The 18,512-nt window shown below is 37.7% G+C and overlaps 1 protein-coding gene and 1 pseudogene across 1 annotated transcript; one reads left to right on the plus strand and one right to left on the minus strand.

The window, feature by feature from the left end:
- Positions 1-1,711: 1,711 nt before the first annotated feature.
- LOC124520933 (alcohol dehydrogenase E chain) lies at positions 1,712-14,883 on the minus strand. The gene is made up of 9 exons (XM_047092073.1): positions 14,866-14,883; positions 11,812-11,913; positions 11,213-11,351; positions 9,263-9,350; positions 8,946-9,165; positions 6,547-6,807; positions 4,724-4,859; positions 3,761-3,899; positions 1,712-1,736 (listed from the first exon to the last, which is right to left on the minus strand). Exons 1-9 carry the CDS (start codon positions 14,881-14,883, stop codon positions 1,712-1,714), a joined length of 1,128 nt encoding a protein of 375 aa, XP_046948029.1.
- A 1,987-nt stretch (positions 14,884-16,870) lies between these two features.
- Positions 16,871-18,269, plus strand: LOC124521111 (abl interactor 1-like; annotated as a pseudogene).
- The last annotated feature ends 243 nt before the right edge of the window (positions 18,270-18,512 follow it).

The following is an 18,512-nucleotide window of genomic DNA, read 5'->3' on the forward strand; positions in this document are numbered from 1 at the left end:
CACGCAGCTTTGAGGCCCCCATAGTATCTTTTAAAAAGCTGTTCTGCAGAATTGGGATAAACCTTTAATGTTGTCATAATCTAGAGTTCTTTGTATTTGGGTGACCCGTTAATGCTGATACCATATGTCCTCTACAGTAAAAAGTGTGCCAAAGGCATTAAATTAATCTTTCAAACTTAAAAAAAAAAAAAAAGGTTTTGTGGTCCTTGTGTTTAGAATAATTTTTTTTAAAAAAGGATAAAATGGGCTCAGAGAAGTTGAGTAATTTCCAGTTAAGGTCACAATTAAGTGGTAGATCACTTGCACTAAGTTTTAAGTCCTTTCCACAATATCAACAAATTTTAGACATGGAAGCAAATAACACTTTTGGAGAGAGACAACACACCTTAAAGGAGTAAGCTTTTTAGCTTTTTGTGTATATTTAGAGATAAAGCTTAAAATGCAAATCTTCCCTTGAGAGTGGGAAAGCATGAACAAATGAGTACCATAGGCTTTTACATATTCAAAAAATTAAATTCTAGAATTCTAGATTTAAGACGTGGCAGTTAATAGAAAAGTTCTAATTTAAAAATAATTTCTATAGAATACACATCTGTATATGCACATTTATTTACTTAGAGAACATATTTCTTTGGATGTTTGTGCCATTTCTTAGTTCTATGTTGTGTCCATAGCTGTTTCATTCCCATCCCTACACTTCAAGCCGCCATATTACTTTTAAATTACCTTATGACTCATTTTCAGTTAATTATAATAGTTAACTATTTAGCCAATAAAGCACTTTCATGAGTAAAAAATACAGATTTTTGAATTTGGTTCTAGGAATAGTTCAATTTTCATATTTAATAAATCTCATATTTATCACATGTAGCACGAAATTGCTTCTGTTGTAAAAGAATAATTATATATTCATTGCAAACAGTATAAGAAGCAATAAATATACCTCCTTCTATCATATGAAAATATGTGACATTTCCCTAAAAAATTCCTTGAATTTAGAATATAGTTAATAATATGGTAACAACTTTGTGTGGTGACAGAAGGTAGCTAGACTTATCATTGTGATCACTTCCTAATGTAAATAAATGTTGAATCACTATGTTGTACATCTGAAACTAATATAAGATTACACGAATAAAGAGAAAAAAATTCCCTGCATATAGAAATTTTAGACCTTCTCTACTTGTAAATCTAAGTGTATCCTTTCCCAGATGATAGCGTTTCCCCTAGGGCTTTGGTACATTTCATAAAAAGGAAAATATAGACAGTGGAAATAGAGGTAGAAATAGAAGAGTTCAAGTGTGGTAGCTCATGTGTATGCTGGGGGGCAAGTGTAATGAGGACCTGCTCCCCTGGGTTTCAGTGACTGAGGGTGGCAAAGATACAAGAAGTGCAAGAAATACCTACCTTTCCTCAGTGGGAAGGATGCCACAATTCAACATGAGTAAAATGAGTAAGAAGGAAAGTTTACTGGACTCAACTATGCAGCTGATGTTGCATTTAGCTCTCACTTGAATTTTAAACATTTGCTTGAAAAAGGATTTTAAAAAAAGGTGGATTTCATTTCATTTTTTGCTTCTTTTGGAAAGCTCTCCTGTATAATTTATTGATTGCATTCCTGAAGAACAGAGTTAATGATGCTGTTTGGTTGATGGTTCCAGAAGGTGCAGGAGCCCAAAGACCTGCTCCAAAGGAAGGCATTTGTATGGTCTCAAAATGTCAGGATGGTGCGGAGGCTGAAACAGGAAATAAAGCATGTTAATTGTTTTAATATTTGGATAACCCACATGTTCCATCTGGGAGTCCAGGGAGCATTCAACTTGGAAGAAAATGTAAGACTTCAGCATTTAAAAGAGCAGTCCCCTTTTCAATACAGGCACATCTCACTCTATTCCTCCTTTTTTTTTTTTTTTTTTTTTTTAACACATTGAAGGTCTGTGGCAACCTTGTGTTGAGCAAGTCTACCAGTACTATTTTTCCAACAGCGTTTGCTCACTTCATGTCTCTGTGTCACATTTAAAATTTTTTTTTAAGGTTTATTTATTTTTGAGACAGAGAGAGACAGAGCATGAACGGGGGAGGGTCAGAGAGAGAGGGAGACACAGAATGTGAAACAGGCTCCAGGCTCTGAGGAGTCAGCACAGAGCCCGACGCGGGGCTCAAACTCACGGACCGCGAGATCGTGACCTGAGCCGAAGTCCGACGCTTAACCGACTGAGCCACCCAGGCGCCCCATCTGTGTCACATTTTAGTAATTCTTACAATATTTCAAACTTTTTCATTGTTGTTATATTTGTTATGGTAATCTGTGATCAGTGATCTTTCCCGTTATTATGTAATTGTTTTGGGGCTACCACTAATGTGCCCATGTAAGACGGTGAACTTAATCGATATATATGGTATGTGTTCTGACTACGACTGGCATTCTCCTGTCTCTATGTCTTTCCTGGGTCTCCCTATTTTCTGCGACACAATGATATTGAAATCATGCCAATTAATAACACTACAATGATCTCTAAGTGTTCTAGTGAAAGGAAGAATCAATGGATATGGCAAACTATTGTTGTCTTATTTATTTATTTATTTATTTATTTATTTATTTATTTATAAATAATATAATTTATTGTCAAACTGGCTAACCAACAGTGTGTACAGTGCACTCTTGCTTTTGGGGGTAGATTCCTGTGGTTCATCGCTTACATACAACACCCAGTTATTGCTGTCTTATTTTAAGAAATTGCCATAGTCACCCCAAACCTCAGCAACCCCCACCCCGATTAGTCAGCAACCAGCAACACTGAGGCAAGACTTTCACCAGCAAAAAGGTTACAACTCACTGAAAGCTCAGATGATGGTTTGCATTTTTTTGCAACACAATATTTTTTATGTTTATTTATTTTGAGAGAGAGAGGGTGAGAGAGCATGAGTGGGGGAGGGGCATAGAGAGAGGGAGAGAGAGAATCTCTGATTCAGGGCTTGATCCTGTGAACCATGAGATCATGACCTGAGACGAAATCAAGAGCTGGATGCTTAACCAACTGGGCACCCAGGTGCCCCGGCAATGTAATATTTTTTTAATCAAGGTATGTACATTACTTTTTCAGACATAATGCTATTGCACACTAGACTACAGTATAGTGTAAAAATAACTCTTTATATGCACTGGAAAAGCAAAAACTTTGTTTGACTTGCTTTACTGCAATATTCCCTTTATTGGAATTGAACCCACAGTATCTCTAAGGTATGCCTATAATTTTTATTTGTGAAAACTTCTTTGTAAACTGAAAAAAGAAAAAATTTTAAAAAATTTTAATGAAAAAAATTAGTGATATCTGTATAGAAAAAAATCCCAAGGTAATTCCAACTCCTTCCATAATGAGTAGGTCCTTAATACAATTTAAATTTATAGCCATTAATGGTAACCCTTTTTAGGTGGCCAGAAAGAGGCTGCAGTGACTCCATATTATAATTAAGACTCTGTGACTCTGAATCTTTTTCTTTGCAAGGGTGACTGTTCTCTTGTAAATAAAGCTGGGGTGGCTCTGATCATTTAGATTTACTGTAACCAAAATAGTTTGGTTTCAGTAGAACAGGAAGTGCAAAGCAACTATTTTAGTTTCTCACAATATGATGTAAAATGTTCTACATCCTAAGACTGAACTACTAATGGAGAACCAAGGCACTCCAATGTTTTTTTCATTCTTTCACCTTCTTTCTCTATTGGCCAATACTTACAATAAAAAAGAAATTTAATACCTACCTTTTTCCAGAGCGAAGCAGGTCAAATCCTTCATTTATTTTTTCAAGAGGCAAAACATGGGTTATTAATGGATCAAGTGGGAACTTCTTTGCCATAAAATCGGCCACAAGTTTAGGGACAGAATCTTTACTCTTAAAGCCTGAAAAGAAAATAGCATCATTGTAAGATTCAGCCATGGGTTAAGAGGAGAATTGGAGAGGAGGCTTTCCAGGTAGAATTGAAATGAAAGTTTATAGAAAGTGCTACATCCCACAGACTACAATTACTGAGGTTAATAACAGATAGCGTTTCAGTATCCTTTTGCCGTGGTTAGACTTTTTAAAAATCCACCTAGATAAAGTAGGGTCCTTAATTATTCTCTCATAGAGAAATTATACTATGGATGGTTATTCCCTTAGGGAGCAAATTCAGCAGTTACCTAAATTTAGGCAAGGACAGCACACATGAATGACTGCTATGGATTTCCTGGGTCCTATGAGGTATTTCACTGCCTTATACAGTCATGAGTATAAAAGAAGTGGGACTGAGAGATTCTAGTTAATTTATGGGGACACTAAAAAGTGTGTCTTGGAACCTTCTGTGTGCATCCTTATATCCATATCTAGTTCATTTAACCATGTTGCTTAAAAAAATTTTTTTAATGTTTATTTTTAAGAGAGAGAGAGCGAGAGAGAGAGCGAGAGAGAGAGACAGAGTGCAAGCAGGGGAGGGGCAGAGGGAGAGAGAGAGGGAGACACAGAATCTGAAGCAGGCTCAGGCTCTGCGCTGTCAGCACAGAGCCCGACGTGGATCTTGAACTCACAAACCATGAGATCACAACCTGAGCCGAAGTCAGATGCTTAACTGAATGAGCCACCCAGGCACCCCTAACCATGTTGCTTTTTAAAAACTGGCTTTGTCACTTGTAAAAGGGAAGAACTCCTGAGGTTCATAAGAATTTAGCCATCAAGCCTAACTACATACCACCAAAAACTGCTCCTTTCCAGGTACGTCCGCCCAATAGCAACATGGGGTTCATAGAGATATTTTGAGAATAAGGAGCTACTCCTACGATGACGCTTACACCATATGACTCTTGGCAGCAGGACAAGGCAGCCACCTGGAATAAAATTAATATTTAGCATCATTAAAGTGAATTTTCTGATAGTCCACACTCATGGTGCATGGTATCATGTAATACTGATTTAGCTAGATTGTGAGTGTGTGCAGGGAAGAGATTATGGCTTTTGCTTCTTCATTCCCCACTGTGCCTAGGATAGTGTTGTGGTTTTAGGAAATGCTCAGAAAAATTTTTTTTAATGAAACAGTGGATGAATGAATCTGTTGTATATGCTTAATTCTTCCTTATAAAATAATAGAGGCAAACATCATCACAAACATATCTACCTATTTATTTAAGTAGCTATTTTGAACTCAGTACTTGAACCAGGTGTTTTGATGGCAAACAAGATGTTAAGGTCAATTACATCATCAAAATTGGTCTGTTTGTCTACTTGATGGTCTTCTGGAACTTCAAAAGAAAGCTTCTTCATCCAGCCAAGTTTTTAATCATATTCCACAGTAAGAGAATTGTTGAGGATTCTCTAGCAATATATAATGGTTAACCCTTTGATTTTGGAGTATGATGTTTAGAAGACCAGATAACCTCAGAACATGTGGCTATTGGATATTTGGTACCTTCAAGTGAAGTAGCAATCTAATTTCACAGGAGAAAATAGAGGGAAAACAACAGAAAAAGGGCATAAGGAGAAAAGCTATTGGAACTTTAGTCATCTGAAGTTAGTATATTGTCTTAAGTCAAGGCTACAAAGAGCTTTATTCTTAGGGTTGTTCTTCATGTTAGCATTACTACTAGGATTTACTGGAGAACCTCAAAAGGGGGATTTGTTGGTTTCTGGGGACTTTCAGTAAGATTCTAGGGAGTTCTGGGTAGGCGGGATATATATAACTGGAGATGTATTCCTCCTTGCAATTGATGATATTTATCATTGAAAGTAATGTTATGTATATTCCAAAGATGATATAAACACTGCAAGATCAGAAACAGCACTGCATATCAGTAACACTAGCTAACATTTACTGAGCTTACCATCTGACAGGTCGTGCTGTGCTAAGTATTTTACATGCATTATCTCATGTAATTTATAAACAGTGCTATGAGATATAGATCTCTTAAATTTTTTTGGTGGAAAAAATTGTTGAGTTTCTAAGGTATTCCACCCAACACATAGTTACTGGGTGCTTACTATGTGCCAGGAACTGTGCTCTCTGCTGTGGCAAAATAAGGCAGCATGGTAAATGGAAAAATGCAATATTTTCTGTTAATAAAATGATACTGGTCTAAAATTGGCCATCATTCCTCTGGCCAAAGTATGATATATGAAAGAAAATGGAAGTTTCTTAAAATGTAAAATATTGATAAACCATTTCATTATGAATGTGAGGAAGAAATCAAACTTGCCAATTTGAAAACAATTTAATTACCCATATTTACTTGTTTGAAATTTTTTTTACCAAAAATTAACAAAGTAAAATTACAGTGGTTTAATTTTTTAAAAATCCTCTTTCCTCTGGAAAGGAGACATATTACGTGAGACAGATTTGCTGAGCTGATGGAATTAAAGATTTCTCATAATAATAAGTAGAATAACCCAGATAACCAACAGGATATGGAAAATCACCTTAGTTTTAAAAATATTATTTATATATAATATTTATATTCTACTGCCTCAAAGTATACTATGAAATATAGAAGCAGATATCTCAAGGCATTTCATGTTACATACCATGGTGTCAAGCCGCCCAACGACTTCAAATGAAAAATCCACACCGCCATCACTCATCTCTTTTAGCACCTCCTGGATTGGTTTCTTGTAGTCCTGAGGGCTGATGCACTCAGTGGCACCCACCTCTTTGGCCTTTGCAAATTTGTCTTTGTTGATGTCCACCCCAATAATCCTGGACGCTCCTGCTGTTTTACAGCCTATGATAACAGACAGACCGACTCCTCCAAGGCCAAACACGGCACAGGTGGAGCCCTGGGTGACCTGTGTTTTCAGAAAATGCAAAAATGGATTAAATAATGATTGCCACTGGGGCACCTGGGTGGCTCAATAGGTGAAGCATCTGACTTCAGCTCAGGTCATGATCTCGCTGTTCGTGAGTTTGAACCCCACGTTGGGATTTGTGCTGACAGCTCAGAGCCTGGAGCCTGCTTTGGATTCTGTGTCTCCCTCTCTCTGTCCCTCCCCTGCTTGTACTCTGTCTTTCTCTCTCAAAAATAATCATTAAAAAAAAAATAAATGATTGCTAGAAAATGCCTAAGCTATATAAAGTGCTATGCCTTTTCTGTTATGAGGAGCTGTTTGAACTCTTACTGGACGTCCAGCCTTCTGCAAATCTCTTTTGGCTTCAGTTGCTTCATGTTTAAATTGAGGTGGTTGAACTAGATGAGTGGTTCTCAAACTTTGCTGGACATTAGACTCACCTGGGGAGCTTCAAAACATCTCAATGCCTACGTCACAGCTTATAACCAATTCCATCAGGATTTCTGCAGGTGGGACCCAGTCCCCAGGTGACTCCAATGAGAAACTCAGGCTGGGAGCCAGTGCACTAAATGCCAGTGACTCCCGTCTTGAATCGAATCTAGTAGCTCAAATCTATCAACAGTTTTAGTATATCAAACACAGAAATGCAAAGTTTTGGGAAGTGAAATAATAAGTGGAAAAATTATTCTGGGAGACTGAAAAATAATTCAGTGAAACCTTCAATAATTAAGTATTTGTTTCATTAACTTTCAGCATCATGACTAGTATCATGAGAGCATAAATTAGCTGTGAAATATAGAAGAGTTAACCTTAGTTTAGAGGAAAGCCCAAGAACAGGGGAAATGTAACAGATAACTAAGATAATATAGCTTGAGATCACTGTGATCGTATGGGGTCTTTATCCCTGCTTTAAAAAATATACTAATGAACAATAATGCAATGAAAAGTTGGTCTATATTTTATTAATGGTTGAAAATAATTATGAATGCTCTCAGTTTCTGCTCTGTGTCTAGGCTCAGCTAGACCATCTGTTTAAACATGATGCAGTTGCATAAGAGACTTAGTGCTAGAGCCACAGAATTTGGAAAACTCATGCTTTCAATTGTTTTAGTTGGCTAGGGACTGTTTAGTAAACCTAGTCTGCTGTAATCAGCTTTCAGTGTGGCTGTTGATTTCTCCTATCCCAAGTAACTATACTCTGGGATACAACACCACTTTTTACCTTACTTAGAAAAATTTGAGACTTGTAATTGTGATCTAAAGGTGAAGGTAATTATGTATCCTGGTTTAAGATTCGGCAGGAATTTTGATAGGCCAATCACAATTCTCATACTAACCAGCTGTGAGATCTTGGGCAAATAGCTTTATGTCTCCGGGTTTCCATTTCACAAAATGAAGGAATACTGCTAGATTTCCAGACTTTTGGGAAGAGGAATTTCTGTTTAAAGAATTTCTCTTTAAAATCTACCACCTCTGAACTGTGTGTATATACATGTGTGTGCAGGAGGTGAGATGTAGCAGTGAAATCCCCTAATGACTGGATTAATGCAAAGTGCATTACTGAAGCTTTATTACTTCCTTCGTAGGGATCCACAGAGTGGGTGGGTTGGTAACTCTTGGTTTGGAGGTGCACTATATAAGGCTTTGGAATCTACTGTTCATCCCAATTCTGAGAGTAAAAGATCCATGGACTAGATGCTAGTCAGAGGTGATCTCTTCATCTTATTTACTGTTGTTGCCTCTAAAGTTAGCAGAACCTACTATGCCTGATGCATGTTGGTGTTAACCGTACAATAAATTACTAAATGAGCTTCCAGCTCTAAAATTTAGTAATCACATAAAGAACAATTGTAGAATAATTACTGAAAATTACATCTTTACTTTTTCTTAACTAAGCGTCAATAGCATTTTCATCTGTGATAAATAAATTTTCTAGGATATGCTCCTCAATTCCTTCTGAGGCCATTTTTCCAGTCATAACTGATACCCTAAATTTTATCAATGTTATTGTGATAGCAGGAGGAAAATCTACCAGTAAATCTATGAAGAACGATCTCTGATTCCTGTGAGAAATTGCTCTCCTCTTGGTTCTTGATAGTCTGAGTGTAACTGGTTTTATCAACCATTGTCTTTCCTACCTTGGCAACTTTGACTGCAGACCCATAACCAGTAGAAAATCCGCAGCCAATGAGACAGACTTTCTCCAGTGGTGAGGCTTCATCAATCTTGGCCACTGAGATCTCATCCACCACTGTGTACTGGGAGAAGGTGCTGATGCCAAGGAAATGGTAAATGGGCTTCCCTCTGCAGGTGAATCTGATGGTACCATCCTGCATGGTCCCCCGAGGCATGTTCAGACTGGCCAGTGCAACACATAGACACACAAGGGCATGAGACAGTAGCATAACGGATGTGTAAATCCATTGCCCGTGTAAGGAGAGTATCAGAAACTTACTCGTTTTTCACGCAGAAGTTGCCTTCTGGGTGTTTGCAAACATTGCATTTTCCACACTGGGGAGTAAAGAGTGGAATGACTTTGTCACCTGGAGGGTATAAAACAAATTCTTCTTAAATTTCTACCCAGGAATTAATACAGCAAGAACCGGAAGCTTATGCATATGTATTAGAGGTATGTGTCTTTGAAGTCTCCAAGAAATAGGGCTCACCACTATGTTGTTGGTCATTACCAGCCAGCATTGTTATTGGTTTGGGTTTCCATGTGCCTGAAGATTCTCAAAGAGGAAATGCAAATATCAGAAACAACATAGATTTAAAAAATATTTCTGCCATATTAATAGTTATCTTTTATTGTGTGCCTTTATTCTTGAGAGTTTTATATATATCATTTAAGCCTTGATAATTAAATGTTCTCATGTAACTGTAAACATAAATTTTATCTGTGAGCAGGCTGGTATTCTTCCACTAGATGCCAGGGAAATCTGCTCCTTTGTAATAGTTTGAAATAAAGTAAAAATGAGTATTTGAACAACCATTTCTTGGCTTTTCAAAGTGACTGTGCTTTTAAGTTTGTTTGTTTGTTTTTAAGGAAAACTAACAAAAATGGGAAAAAGAAGAATTCAAGAAATCCCTTTGTAAACCTCATCAATGAGTTAGGCACTTTCTTAAAGGATAAAAACTGACTTTCAAATGTTTGTGGCTGATAACTTAATTTGTAAATTATCTATTTTTTCTGCTATGATTAAGGGATCAGGGTGAAAAGTAAGGGTGTTGTTTATTAATTAATTTTCCCCCCCCTGGTGAACTCTACCAAAAATTTATTTTTTATTTTTTAAATATAATTTATTGTCAAGTTGACTAACATGCAGTGTACACGATGTGTTCTTGGTTTGGGGGATAGATTCCCGTGATTCATCATTTACATACAACACCCAATGCTCATCCCAACAAGTGCCCTCCTCAATGCCCATCATCCATTTATTAATTTATTTCTGAGTAAAGGAAATATTAAGAGCTGAAACACAAACCAGACAATTGGCCTGTTCACAGGTCAATTAAGTATTTGGTAATGGGGGAGGCCAAATCCATTGGTAAAGTGATTTTTTTAGAATTAGACAAAATTTTCATTTTTAATCACCTATGCTACCTAGCCACAAGACCTAGAAAAATGGTCAGGCCATAACATCTAATTGACAAATTTCTATGCCTATCATCTCCATATAAAATTTTCTATCTATTCACCCTTTAAAAATATTTATCTATATTAATATAAAATTAGAATAAAATATATATTAAAGATAAAATAGTACTTTGTCACCAGTCACACTTAACCATGGTTAAAGGTAATAACACAGATATTGTTTATGGCAGGGTGTCTTCTGCTAGGTCTATTTCATTCCCTTCCATCTAGTCTGTTTTGTTCATTTAATGTTCAAGAAGGGAGGCCATACTGGAAGAGGAAATCAGTGAATGAGTCTCTTCCCACCTAAGAGTAGGTCATGTAGATTCAGTTAAAGCCTCATGGCCCCCATCCTGTGAAATCAGTACACAACAGTTTCCATAAAGTGATGTGGAGGCTCAGGACATAGACTTTTGTTTTCTTATTTTGTCCCATTTGTAGGTCTCTTTGGACCTGACAGAACATAGTACTCAGCAACACTCAAATGGAAATTATTTGTTTATGGACTCTAACCTTGGCAGTCACTGCGTCTCACTTGATCTTTATCTGTTCCCGGGATCTAACCCAGTGCCTGGCATCTAATAGGCACTTGCTAAAGGAGAGAAAACATGATTGCATGAATGCACACATGTCTGAGTCAGGCAAGGGAGGGAAGAAAGGAGGAGACCTATGTTCTAGTCCCAGCTCAGCCATGACCTTCTGCAAGGTCTTTCCAGGCTGCATGATCTTGGTCTTGAACTGTGAATTCCCGAAGTATGAATTCTGTACCTGGTTTTACTGTCGTCACACCTTCTCCAACACTTTCCACAATGCCAGCTGCCTCATGGCCTAAGATCACAGGGAGAGGCGTGATAATTGTTCCACTAACCACATGGTCATCTGAACGACAGATTCCTGTGGCCACCATCTACATGGGAAAGGGAGGATGATTAGATACAGAAAAGAATAGGACACTTATCTTTTCCTCATCAAACAATTTGGAATAGTCTGTGAAACATTTTTTTTTTCTGAAATAAAGTCTTAATATACAAGAATGTATCCTTTTAATAGAAGTAGACATTGCAGATTAGCACTAGGAAAGTTGTCACTCAAATTCTACCAGCTGATGCTAATTGATGTTGAAATCTTGATGTACGTCCCTTTACACTTTTTTCCTGTAGAAACATGTAAATTATTTTTTATTTTATTGGGATTAGACTGTATATACCCTGGTTCCTTTTTAAAAACTTAACAACTTGTATTTGTATCTTTCTTGATGATAAGTGTTTGGATCACCATATAGAAAGTACCTTTTAATGGATTTTTGCTTATTTCCACTTTTACCATTTTTGGAGCCTAAAATTAAAAAACTGGAAAAAATGTTTCACCTTAATACGAACTTCATGGGCCTTAGGAGGTGCAACCTCCACCTCCTCAATGGAAAAGGGTTTCTTTAACTCCCACAGCACAGCTGCTTTGCATTTGATCACCTGGAAATTGAATAGAAAGATGCTACTAGTTTTTCCCCATTCTTAAAGTCAGGTATAGTGGCTTTCATCTTTTTACGTGCAACATGTTCCCCCATGTCTGGAACCTAAAGTGTCCCATAGAAATGAAGGAAGGACCTCTGATTTACAAAGAGAATAAAAATACCTTTTTAAAAAACAGGCAAAGCAATCGCACAAGGAAAAAGAAACAGGATTAACTATAATGAGACATTGAGATAAAATGGACTATATTCTTTCAGGCCATCTTCATGTTGTTTTTTGTTCGCCAAGGGTTGTTTATTCCTGATATTTCCTAATGTCCTTAACTCGGTTGTTTACCCGCGACTGTTGGCTGGTGTGTGAAATTCTAAATCAACATAATTTTGCTGACAGGTTTAGTGCTGTTCACAAAAAAGCTATTGCCCTCTTGCTCAATTCTCTGCTGAAGCCCAAATAATCTAACTTTATGATTTCGGTTGCACATTTGCCTCCCTACCTAGGATGAGTTTTTTTTTTTTTTCTCTATTTGCCTGTTCTCTTCCCTTGACTTTGTTTTCCTTACTGCTTGTGGTTGCTACTTGCTTGCATCACTCATTTGAAAGTTAGCTTTGGCGGTGCTGTTTTGTTGTCTGATTTATGTGTAGAAATTCCTTCCAGATTAGATTTGCAACAAAACTGCAGAGGTTATAGCTGTATACGCACACTCACACACACCTATGTACACATGTACGTGTATATTTAAAAATGGGAGAATGGTGTGCTTGAATTTCTAGCTAGCACAGTTTACCCATCGGGGTTCTTAAAAATAAAAGTTGAAAACATATTTTTAGTGGTTGGGATTATAATATAAAGCTGTCTTCATTGTTGCAAAGCTTACAAAATTAAGGGAGTTTTCTCCTAGAAAGAATTGACTTAATTGCAAATATGATAAAAAAATTTTCAATACAGATTTATCCTTTTGACAATTTATTTTCATGTTAAATCCCCTCCCAGTTTTCGAGGTGTTTGCCAGGGTCAATGCCACAATAGATATGAAAATTCTTGGAAATAATACGCTAAGGGTAGATAAATTCTGACTACAAGGTCCTGTCCTGGGTGAATTACATACTTGATCTTTAAACCTCACAATGATGTTACCAGGGCAGTATTATTGAATTATTGGTCTTATTTTACAGATGAAAAGATTGAGGCTCAATGGACTTCATAATTGACTAATTTTCCCAAAGTCACAAAGCTGGCTGTCCAGAGAATTAAGATCAATGCAACTTTATTCTTTTACTACTCCATGGTAGTGAAAAGAGATTAAATAATAATAGCAGTAACAATATAACAGCAGTGACTAACATTTGTTGAATTATTTCTTTTTACAATCTTTTTTTTTTAAGTTCATTTATTTTTGAGAGAGAGAGAGACAGACAGAGCATGAGTAGGGGAGGGGCAGAGAGAGAGGTAGACACAGAATCCGAAGCAGGCTCCAGGCTCCGAGCTGTCAGCACAGAGCCTGATGCGGGGCTCGAACTCACAGACTGTGAGATCATGATCTGAGCCGAAATCGGACACTCAACCGACTGAGCCACCCAGGCGCCCCTGTTGAATTATTTCTATGTACCAGGCACTGTTACAAGTGTATTACAGTATTAATTTATTAAATTCTCACACCACCTTATAAAATGGTATTATTATTGCCATTTAGCATTTGAGGAGACTATAATGCAGGAAGGGTAAACAGAAATGGGTGTTATCACAAAGCTAAAAGTGATTAATGCTGCACCCAAAGGGGGAAGATTTATTGTTTTCATTAATACATTTGGTTTGCACATTTGCTCTCTGAACTCCTTTTAAGCTTAGTTTTGGCATATTTAATTGTTCTTTTTCCTAACTATTCTTCATTTGAAATGTAACTTGCCATTGTAAATACTAACCAGTAATGAATTAAAATAAAGAGATTTGGAATAAGAAAACTGACAACTGGTGACCCATGTGGTTTCCAACCAATCTAATTGATATAGGAGTGTTGTGTCACACAGTGTGTGTAGAAACCTTGGAATCTTTAAGTTACCATAGCAAGGTAGTGTATGGTGTGATCCACTCCTAACATAACACATGTCCTAGAAACAGTTGCATAGACTTTTGTAATTGAGCTATGTTAAACAATATGAGTTGCTTGTATTGAGTGACCACATGCGTTTCTGTGCACCTGTAAGCACATTGAACAAATGAGCATGAATCCATGGAAGACTTAGAACTGATTATCTCTGTTCTCAGTGCTAATAAGTGATTCAAACTGTATCACTATTATTTTTATTTTGTAAAACCATGTTGACTTTTGTGTGGAGAAGATACTGTTCCACAGGATTTCTATGGAAATTTCCTGGATTATGCACAGTAAGGCCCTTGTAATTCAGAATTTGCATGTAGATGCTGGCTTGCTTATTAATCTTGATTGTTCTAAAGTTTTGAAATCAGTGTGCCTTTTGTAAGAGATTTTATAGTAAGGTTCAAAGTATATCTCAAAGTCCTCTGAATCAAATTCCTCTCATAAAACTTTTGTCAGATCTAACTTTCCTGTGTTCCCAAAAAGAATATGATTACAAAAAACATTTAAATTATGGTTTTTTATTATAAAGAAAACTCCTTGATTAAAAACATAGAATGTTAGATTTACAAATCTATTTATGATTGACTATAACTACTGCACACGTATTTAATACAGGAAGTAAAGATTTTATTAAGTACAGATGCTATGCATTCTTGATAAAGATATTTAGGAATAGCCTATTTTTAACTGTAGTTTAATATACATTGCATATTGAAGCACACACTCTGTTTTGTATTTCAGTACACATTGTTTCTAATTTATATATGCATTTTAAATTATTCATTAATACTATATATTTGTGAATTATATAGTAAGAATATATTTCCAAAAGTAGAAACAAAATTTTTTTTGCTTACTTTTCCTGCTGTGCTCATCGTTGCGTTTTCTCTGCAGACCAGGAGACTGGTGAATTCTTATAGACTCTTTTCTGTTTGAGTAGATAAAGCTGATATGTTATACAGATATTTTGTTTGCTTGAGTAACTGCCCATTCCACACATGTGATCTGGGGTCTTTAAGCCACACCTATCAGCTTTTTCTCAAGCCAAGTCAAATCAGGAAGAAAAGCGCACTGAGCCAGCATCCAAACCTTTGACTTTGCACCTTGCCAATTTCAGTTAATATATTGGGTTCATTAGGTAAACTATGTCCCTACACCTAAATTTTAATCTCGCTCTCTTTTTTTCCTAGATTGCATATTTCTTCTCTTTCCATCCCACATAGGGTGTTCGGAGTTGTTTGCCCTTCATGTGAGCTAATCTCCAACTTCTAGTCCATATGTTGCAGTTCGAAAAGAGGAGTAAGGAAGCAGCACAAATGATATTGGACAGAAAGTGCTCTGAGCCAGAGGAATAGGTCTGATTTAGCACTCTTTTCATAGAAGAGAAGTTGGACAACAATGAGTCACAGCACAGACACTCACCTCTACCTGTCGTAACAGGGAGTTTGGAGCAGTGGTTATGGCATGGCAGACCCTATGCTTACTAGCTGTGTGCAGTTGGATTTATTATTTATCTGTCTTTGGCCTTAATTTTCTTACCTATAAAATGAGGATGACTGTTGGTACCCCCTCGAGGAGTTGTTTGAGGAAAACTGAGATAATCCTTTTAAAGCACTTCTCAGGGCGCCTGACAAATAGGACAACCTTCAGTGAATATTAGCTACTCACTAAGGTTTCAGTGCTGACAACCTTACTTTCTTTTTGTTCTCCCAGCCCTCTAGGGGCTGAATGTTAATGTTCTCTGTGGCCTAACATGCCTTTTGTGATCTTTCAGCTTTTCAACAATTGTGCAGCCAGTTTTCGGTAATAAATCTACTTTGTTTGAAATACAGAGTTTTCTATTTTCCTAACTGGACACTGATACAGTTCTTGGCACCAAAAGTGCTCCCAGAAGCATACTGTCTAGCAAACCATAGTATTACACAGACTGAGTTAATTTACCCAGACTGAGTCTTTTTAATGGTTACCATGTGCTGACATAGAAAGCACTGGAATGAGTATGTTAAAGGGGGTTGAGAAGAAAGGAAAAGAATCCAGAATAATCAACAGAAGAGAAACCAATAGATGACTAACAGGACCCACTTGCTCTTTTCCATTATAGATTTCATGTAGGCCTGACCTGCCATGGTTTGCACAGCGCCCATTATGTTTTCAAGTAGAAGTTTTCCAGAGCACTCAGAAGACGTTTGCAGTATTGTACCTTTCGAATCCCTGTATGATACAGTCACTGAAAATGTTATGCTCAGCCTTATATGCCTATTTGCATGATGCTACAAAACTTGTTTTAGAATTTTCATTCATTTTGTATTTTAAGAGTCCTAGAATATAAACAATTCTTTTGTGTTCATCACTTTTCCAGTTTTTGATTTTTCATTTTCATTTTTACCAAAATTATACGTGCATATACATATGCAAAACTTTTTTCTACAAAGCCTCCTAAGAAAAGCAGCTGTACTTGCTTTCCTGCTTTTTCCTACATTTACTCTTCCCTACAAGCCACTGCTGTCAACTTTTGAAACTTATTATTTTGTTTTTTTATTTCCACATCTCCAAGTAGCATGCATATATTACTAACTTGGTTTTGCTTTGGACATTCCTATTAACTTTCCATTTGGGAGGATGAAAATTTGGGGCAGTCATTACCACAAAAATGCTCTACTTCTGGGGGTGGAGAGAGTGAGGAGGAAGAGGAGGGGGACCATCCCACAATACCAGGCGGGAGGGCAGTAGGTGGTTTGTATCTGGGCTGTGAGGTGCTCGGTGCCTCGGACGTTGCTGCTTCTGTCTCTTTAATGCGAGAGGAAGCAATGCAGTGGAATTGGTGGAAACTGGCAGAGCTGTAGATGTTACTAGAGGAGGAGATCCCTCTGGCAAGACGGCACTGATGGAGAGTTACCAGAATCTGACCCGGGTGGCGGACTACTGTGAAAACAACTACATACAGGCTGCAGACAAGAGCAAAGCTTTAGAAGAGTCCAAAGCCTACACAACCCAATCCATAGCTAGACTTGCTTCTCAAATAAATGCACTGGCCAACAATGTACTCCAGTTGCTGGATATCCAAACCTCTCAGCTTCGGAGAATGGAGCCTTCCACCAATCATATGTCACAGACCGTGGACATTCATAAAGAGAAAGTGTCTTGAAGAGACATTGGCATTTTGACAACAAATAAGAATACACCAAGAACTCACAAAATAATAACACCTGCACATCTGGAGCGCTCTGTAAGGTGTATTCAGAAACCTATTGACTATACAGTTCTGGACGTTGTGGGCTGTGGTGTCAAGCATGGAAATACCCAGCCTGCAAGAACTGGCACACTGTCCAGAACAAATCTTCCTACTCAGAAACCTCCAAGCCCTCCCATGTCAGGCCGGGGAACACTGGGACAAAATACTCCTTACAAAACCCTGGAACCTGTTAAACCCCCAGCAGTTCCTAATGACTACATGACAAGTCCTGCTAGGCTCAGAAGTCAGCATAGTCCAGGCAGACACCGAGGACACACAGTAGAAGTAGTGGGGGGAGTAGAAGTCGAGAAAACAGTGGAAGCAGAACTATTGGCATCCCCATTGCCATGCCTATGCTTCACCACCCACTATTGGACCAGCAACCCCAGGCTCAGGTCCCAGTTCCCAGTACGGCACAATGACCAGGCAGATTTCTCGACACAACTCGACCACTTCCTCGATGTCTTCTTGTGGATACAGACGAACTCCCTCTTTGCTCAATTTTCTGCTCAGCCTCATGTTAATGGAGGTCCGCTTTATTCTCAGAATTCAATTTCTGTTGCTCTCACCCCTCCCCCTATGCCTCAGTTGACTCCACAGATAACCTCTCACAGGTTTTGTGGCCAGGATGTAGGAAAGCATTGCTGATAGTCCAACTCCACCACCACCACCTCTCTCAGATGACATTCCCATGTTTGATGAGTCTCTGCCTCCGGCACTACCCCCAGTGGATTATGAGGATGGAGAGTCTGCAGTAGTCCAGTATAATGATCCACATGCAGATGGGGATCCTGCTTGGGCCTCCAAGAATTATATGGAGAAAGTTGTGGCACTATATGATTATATGAAAGACAAGGACGATGAGCTATCATTTATGGAGGATGCAATCATTTATGTGATAAAGAAGAATGACGATGGCTGGTATGAAGGAGTCTGCAATCAAGTGGTCTGTTCCCTGGGAACTGTGTTGAATCAATCATGCGCTATGCTGATTACATTTTTGCTTTTAAAGCAGGTTCTTCTTATTAGTCATACTGTGGGATTATTATGGTTAACAGAATTGTCTTAAAATATTTTCAAACGTGCCCCTATTTTCAGGACATGCTGTTTTATTGGTAAATTTAAATGTCTACCTGTAAGCATAAGTCTTTGGGGCAGTTTGTGTATTGCTAATCAGCAATTAATACAGGAGGCTGTCCATACCCGATAATGCTTATGTAGTTACTTACACAGTTAACTTTATGACCAGCCTAAGTATTCTGGGGGAGTGGT

Source organism: Lynx rufus, unplaced genomic scaffold (genome assembly GCF_022079265.1).
Source record: "Lynx rufus isolate CCGP_SWC_20201006 ecotype Redwood Valley unplaced genomic scaffold, mLynRuf1.p SCAF_3, whole genome shotgun sequence".
Lineage (NCBI taxonomy): Eukaryota > Metazoa > Chordata > Mammalia > Carnivora > Felidae > Lynx > Lynx rufus.